General features: G+C 37.9%; 1 protein-coding gene across 2 annotated transcripts in view; it reads left to right on the top strand.

Annotated features, from left to right (window-relative positions):
* calcr (calcitonin receptor) overlaps nucleotides 1–6,366 on the top strand; it is a 55,383-nt gene that overhangs the window by 26,863 nt on the left and 22,154 nt on the right. The window contains exons 2-4 of one of the 2 annotated variants that reach the window (XM_035681839.1): nucleotides 2,280–2,347; nucleotides 5,112–5,253; nucleotides 5,923–6,030. In XM_035681839.1, the coding sequence (XP_035537732.1) occupies nucleotides 2,303–2,347; nucleotides 5,112–5,253; nucleotides 5,923–6,030 (295 nt within the window). In that variant the 5' untranslated portion in view covers nucleotides 2,280–2,302. Of the gene's footprint in view, nucleotides 1–2,279; nucleotides 2,348–4,331; nucleotides 5,254–5,922; nucleotides 6,031–6,366 lie in introns of those variants that run through there. The other variant, XM_035681838.1, reaches the window with a different exon arrangement.

Raw genomic sequence — 6,366 nt, 5'->3', positions numbered from 1 at the left:
CTGACAAGCAGCTGTGCAGTCTGACGTATTGTGGTCTGTCAGTGAGGTAGTCAGTGATCCAGGCCACGAGGTCCTGATCCACCTGCATCACAGAGAGTATTATTTATTTGTAGTTTGGCATTTTGACCACTCTCTTGCCTGTGCACTAAATATGAATCCAGCAGCCGATTAACTTAGCTTGTCTTCGCAAAAGCCTCACAGTGACCTCAAGATTCCAGGGGCTCGCCCTTCCCTCCTTAAAACCTTAGCCGAGGACTTTGAAATTGATGCACAAAAAGCATAAATTGCTGCATAAAAATGCCTCAGAATGCAGGTAAAGAACTAGACCCCCCTGTCACCCCCCGCTTGATTTGTGTCTCCTAGGTATGGGGCTGTTGGCAAGGTGTTATTTTTCCACATTGAACTTGGTAGCAACAATAATGGAGTCAGTTGTGTCAATTTTTGTTTGACTTGTAGAAACACGTCTCTTTCAGAGAATATCCCACTTTTAGACAAATTCACATGCTCATGCACACCCAGAGGTGATTAGCTGATAATTGACTGGTGTGAATGCTCTGTTCTCCGGCTGATGATAATGGTTTTTATAGATCATCTCTTCAGGCCATTTTGGGATCCATACTTTCCCTCCTTTATATTCTGTTTGTCTTTGATTGGTGGTTTTGTGTTCCTTCCCTACTTCTTTTCAAAGAAGAGGCATGGAACGGTTTGTTGCTGTGTCCTTGACTGAGCTCTTACGCATGGTGGACCCGCATACTGAATAGTCTTTCTATAGTCGGTATAGTATTGACTGGTGATGAAGTTGACACAGATTTTTTAAATAAATAGAGCCAACAATGAACAATTAACCCATAGATTTGTAAATAGAAACCTAGCAGGAAACATTTTGATTATTTAATTGTAGGCAGTTATATACCATTGTATATTGAATATCTTTGAGTTTAAGACATCGCCTTTGGTTTTAAGAAACTTTAAGGGGCATTTTTTAAATTATTTTACAGTAATAATGATTATGGATTCATCTAAAATATAAATCTGTGGTGTTTATTAGGATATAGTTTATGAAGTATTTTATTTGGTTATATACAAGAAATGAATCTACGGTACCATGTACTAACAGAAAATACAATGGTGTACGGTGTCTGCCTACTAAGATGTAGGTCTACACTATGTTTATTTAGTCCTACAAAAAGTATTTATTCAGTTTATTATCACGTAATACAAAGATAAGCAGAAAATCCTTACAATTTAGGTGTTGTAACCAGCTAATTTTGGACATGTAGTTTTTGAAACATTACTTAAACAATTACTCCATTATCAAAGTAGTTGTTGATTAATTAACTCACTAAGAGATTAATAGACTAATTGTTACAGCTCCATTGTATGGAAATGAGACAGAGGCTAGGTCTCTTTCTAAGTCTAGATTTAGGACAGAGGACATAGTATTAATGATAATAATCATCATCATGTCTACTATCAGTTGCAGTATTAAGTTTTGTATTTTAATAACCCATAAATGAAAAATGTGATGGAAGTTTGAGAGATCCCTGGTTAGAGATCAGCAATCCTTAAATTATTTGCAGATGGAGTTGCAGGTTTATTTGTCATCCTAATGCTAAGTAGCCTACCATCAGCGTGCGTAAAAGCCAAAACAAATACTATCAATCCTGCTAACCTTTCACAGTGACTTATAGGACTTGCTCATGCGTGTCTATCTGCTGAAAACTCTGCCCCCTGGGTCGCCGTGGGGTGTGGAGAACAACCAGTAGGTCGTCCTTACTGTTCAAACTGCGGAGTGATGGGCTTCCAACAGGGACTCTGCGAGCCAAAGCAAAGAGACCTGAAGTGAATTTTAATCTCACATGCACTCAGTTACTAAACTGGCAGATCTGGTGCTGCCTGGGAGTGGAGGCTCAGCACAAGATGATGAATGACCATCAACTATTCTTGTCTGACTGTGTCTCTGTCTTGTGTTCCCCCTTTAGCTCACACAATATAATGTTACTTTTTCATGCTATTGTTTCACGTGCGGATGCATACCTTTTCTCGCTATCTCTCGGACACACACGCACGCACAAAGGGAATGTGTGGAATGTCACAAACTGGCGCAGCAGTGCTTCTGCTGCAGTATTTTGCATTTCAGATTAATGATTGCTGTTGCTGTTTCCTCCTGAGAGGCTGTAATCCTGATTTGAAAGAGCCATATGTTTGTTCAGTCCCTTTCACGGCAGACATCTTGTTTTCTGGTAGTTGTAACTTGTCCTTTTCTTTTCTCTCTTTAGAGATTTGCCTGTGAGAGGAAGATATGAAGTTTGCGGGCTACCTTTGGATCTTTTGGTTTCTCCTGGTGGTAAGCTTTCATTTTTAAATTCAAGGAATGCTGTAAGGTAAACTAACTCCATTATATTGTTTGCCCATTTTGTATGCTGTACGTGTGTTTAAACATAGAATTCTGTTTTCATTAAATGGACATGTGATATGCTATGGTCTAGTGGTTTTCTTTTCTCAGCAAAAAAATCTCATAATTAAATTTCACTTACCATTTATACTTCATAATTATTATTTATAATTAGCTGAGTTTGTTCATTACAAACTTGAGCAATCTTAAAGCAAAGATAGTGATCCATAACTGTTTCACTATATGTGATCTTTACACGTATGCACATGGTGCACAATCTAGGATCTCTTCTTTTCACCTGTATTTAAACTTGGCACGGTTATAAACACTAAATACCTATAATACCTCATTGTATATTTGTGGGTCTAACTTTGCATTGTAGTGGACAAGGACCAGGCTTCCTGGGACTGTCTTTCAAAGTCTGTGCATCTGTAGAACAACATTAGCAGTGTTTCTCTTTTATAATATTGCAACATAAAATACCCATGACTTCAACTCATCATTGGGGTATCATCAAAACACGACAAACCATGCAAACCTGAAATTGTATGTGCATCAATGCCCTCTGTGTCTATGCTGTACCAGAACAGTGTCACAAAATGCTCCACACTAGCGAACAACAGAACAGCATTGCAAGCTGCCCTCCAAGGCAGCCCTGCAACACACTTGACAAATGTCTCTATATTTCTCTTAGTTGTGCATAAAAACAAATACAATTTTAGTTCTAAAATGCAAAAAATATCAAAACATTCACTTTACAGTAGTTCAAAGTAAGTTAACGTCACATATAGCGAAGAAAAAATTTACCTTGCCAAGAAAAAGTCCAAAATGAAAAGAAGTAAAAGCGTGCAAAACATACAATTAGAAAAATAAAACAAGAACTTAACTTCCTCTCTGATTTAAAAAAAGTGTAGAAACTCTGCATTAGAGCGTATTTACTCCAATAAAAATATATTCAAAACAGAAATTTAACAAGTGCACAAGAGTTCATCTGTACCCTTCAAAAGAGAAGTATCTGCCTAATCAACATCAAATCTTACAGGTACATATTATGACCTGTGCACATATACACCCCTGCCATATATTTAAGCATAAAGCATATGTATGTCTGTATTTCCCAACTTTATAGTCAGACTGTTGGGGGTGTTGGAGTGAAGTATCTGATTTCAAATAAATTACATCAATTAGTTCAATGTTTTACATGATTAGGCTATCTCATGTATCATGTAGGGATGACACATTTGTGCACTGTGTTCAAATATACTGATTTGCCTGATGAGGGTGTTTTATCAGACAAATCAAACTCTGAAATATCCTTTTCATGAACTTGCGGCTACAAATTACAGTACACCAGTTGGCTGAATGAGGGTTTTATGATGAGTGGTATTTTCAACTCTATGGCTCTTAATTTTGGAGAGCGCCGAGACAATATTCATCTTGTTAGCAACAAACACAGGGGGAAATGTTCACATTGGGATTTTTTAAAAGCTTTTACTGCAGAAAAATAGATCTATTTTATGAGTCATCTCGTCTTATGAAAAAAACAACAACATTTGGTCCACTATTCTTCAGTGTCAGTGTGAAATGGAGGTTTACTGTTTCAATTTCCTTTGCTGTCCAATGTCAAGCTTGACATTAAGGTCCTGGATAGTATCCCTGCCAAATGTTTAATGCCTCATGTATCTATGTTACTCTGCTTTATGTTTCTCCACTTTCTTTTTAGACTGTTCTTGTCATGTTGATTCAGGAAGATTAATGAATTGTAATGGGTGAAGAAAGCCCTTGAAAAAGAAATGTTTTTCTTGTTCAGCTCATCAGTTGATATTGGTGGTGGCCTGGTGGTCGTATGTATGACGTCATTTACTTCAATGTTTGGAGTGACATCATATGTACGGCTGCTAAACTGCTACATGGGACATCAGCATTCTCACAGAAGATGATTTTTTTTCTTAAATGTCTTGCCTTTTGCAAGCTTTTATCAGACAGGTAAGAATGGTGTTTTAATGTTCCTAATGAGAATTCCTTCTGCCCTTCACAAAGAAACAGAGGTAGGAGGTTTGCATCTGAATTGTGATATGGAGTGTGTAGACAATCTCCCAGACGAAGTATTAAAAAGTCCTGAAATAATTCAGAAAATGCAAGTGCATGAGCCTGGCACTCCAAGAGGCTTAATTTTCAGCCAAAAATTTGCGAGATAAGTCACAGCAAATGGGCTCTTTATCCTTCAGTGAGCAGCATTATCAAAATCAGCATTTCACACAGGCAGGCTTTTTTTCATTTTAAATGCTACCTCCAAATACAAACACTAGAGCAGAGATAAGATTCATATGGAGAAAATCTGCTGCTTAACTTCTTTTGTGAGCTCCCAAACACACTTTAATAAGTTACATGAATAGTCGGTGACTAGAATTTCAAAGCAGAGTGAAATCCTCATCAGATCAGCTTTAAAAATGTTTCAAAAAACGTTCCATGCTTATTCTACCATTTAAATTTGTATCTTATGTAAGAGTGTGTGTCTTCATCTAAGCTTGATAAAACTGTAAAATATGATAAATTTAGCAAACATCATCATCATTTATGCTTTATCTTATGTTTTTATTCAATGCAATGTAGATCAGATATTAATAACTCTCTGTCTACACTCCATATTGTGTTCCAAGTCCGTATAAAACATGTTGTCTTCCCCCTCACCTCTGGCGTCGTGTTTTCTCCACAGCGCAGGACTGTGGTAGGCGCTGAGTCAATCTCAGACCCATCACACAGTCCTGGAAAGAGCCTGACAGAGGGAGAGGCGGTGAGCCAGGGTCAATACAGATGTCTTGAGCTGTCCAACAAAGACCATCAAGAAAACAGAGCCGGTGAGAAGCCCAAATCATTTCAAGGCTTCTTAAAGGACCAGTGTGTAGGATTGCATCTAACGGTGTAGTTGCAGATTGCAACTCCCTCGCTTCATGCCCCCTTTTCTCCCAGCTTCAGTGTTCCTATCAAATAAAGTAAAAAAAAATATTTTAAAAAGAAAGGAAGAAACATGGCGGTTCAACATTGCAGCCTTCATGGAAGGTGATCTGTGGCGTCGGTAGATAAAAACACTCTCAATAAAATATAAGAATCACAAAAAAATTGTGATTCTTATTTTAAGGTGATTATACACTAATAAAAATATATCTATGCATATTATATTCCATTTCTGCCAATAGATCCTCCTAAATGTTACACACTACACTTATAAGGCCAAATAAATTATCTCTGGAGGAGCATTACGGATGTAATGATGTTGTGGAAGACAGTGGATTGGGATCAGAACACTGTTGTTCTTGTTCAAGAAAGTGGTTGTGTTGCCAGCACTGCAACTGACCTGAAAGGGCTTTTGGAGTAGAGGCTGTGGGGTTACAGTATAAACACTTTTAAGGGTGTAGAGAAATTATGTTATTCTGACGTACATTTACAACATAAAACTGAAGACACAACTGTGTGCTGGTAATAACCCAGAACAATCATTACACTTTTTTTCTTTCCCTTTTCTGGAGGTACGTTATGTGCACGTATTTGGGATGGCTTGCTATGCTGGGATGACACACCAGCTGGGACGTCTGTAACACAAAACTGTCCAGATCACCCTGACCTGGACGCAACTGGTAAGAATTGTGCAATTCTCACACCAATCCACAACAAAACGTTCACTGAATCGGAAGCGGTGGGAAATTGAGAGGGTTTTCTGCATAACTTTTTAATTCCAGGTCAGCAGGCAACACAGACAGCGATCCAATCTTGTGTTTGATGAATGTAAAAGGTCATGGGGGTGATTGTATGAATGAGTTTCAGGAAGCTTGGAGGGTTTTATTTAATATTTCCCGTGTTTCGATCAGATTTTATCAAATGATTACATGAGCCAGTCAGGGGAAAGTAGGTTCATTATTAGGCTGTGTTTTGAACTTGTTTCAACTCATTATACAAAAACTGCAGATATTCTG

This window comes from Morone saxatilis, unplaced genomic scaffold (genome assembly GCF_004916995.1).
Source record: "Morone saxatilis isolate NCDOM2014 unplaced genomic scaffold, NCSU_SB_2.0 Contig9, whole genome shotgun sequence".
NCBI classification, from domain to species: Eukaryota; Metazoa; Chordata; class Actinopteri; family Moronidae; genus Morone; species Morone saxatilis.
The sequence above is the reverse complement of the archived record's forward strand: the minus strand, read 5'-3'. Positions and strand labels throughout refer to the sequence as shown.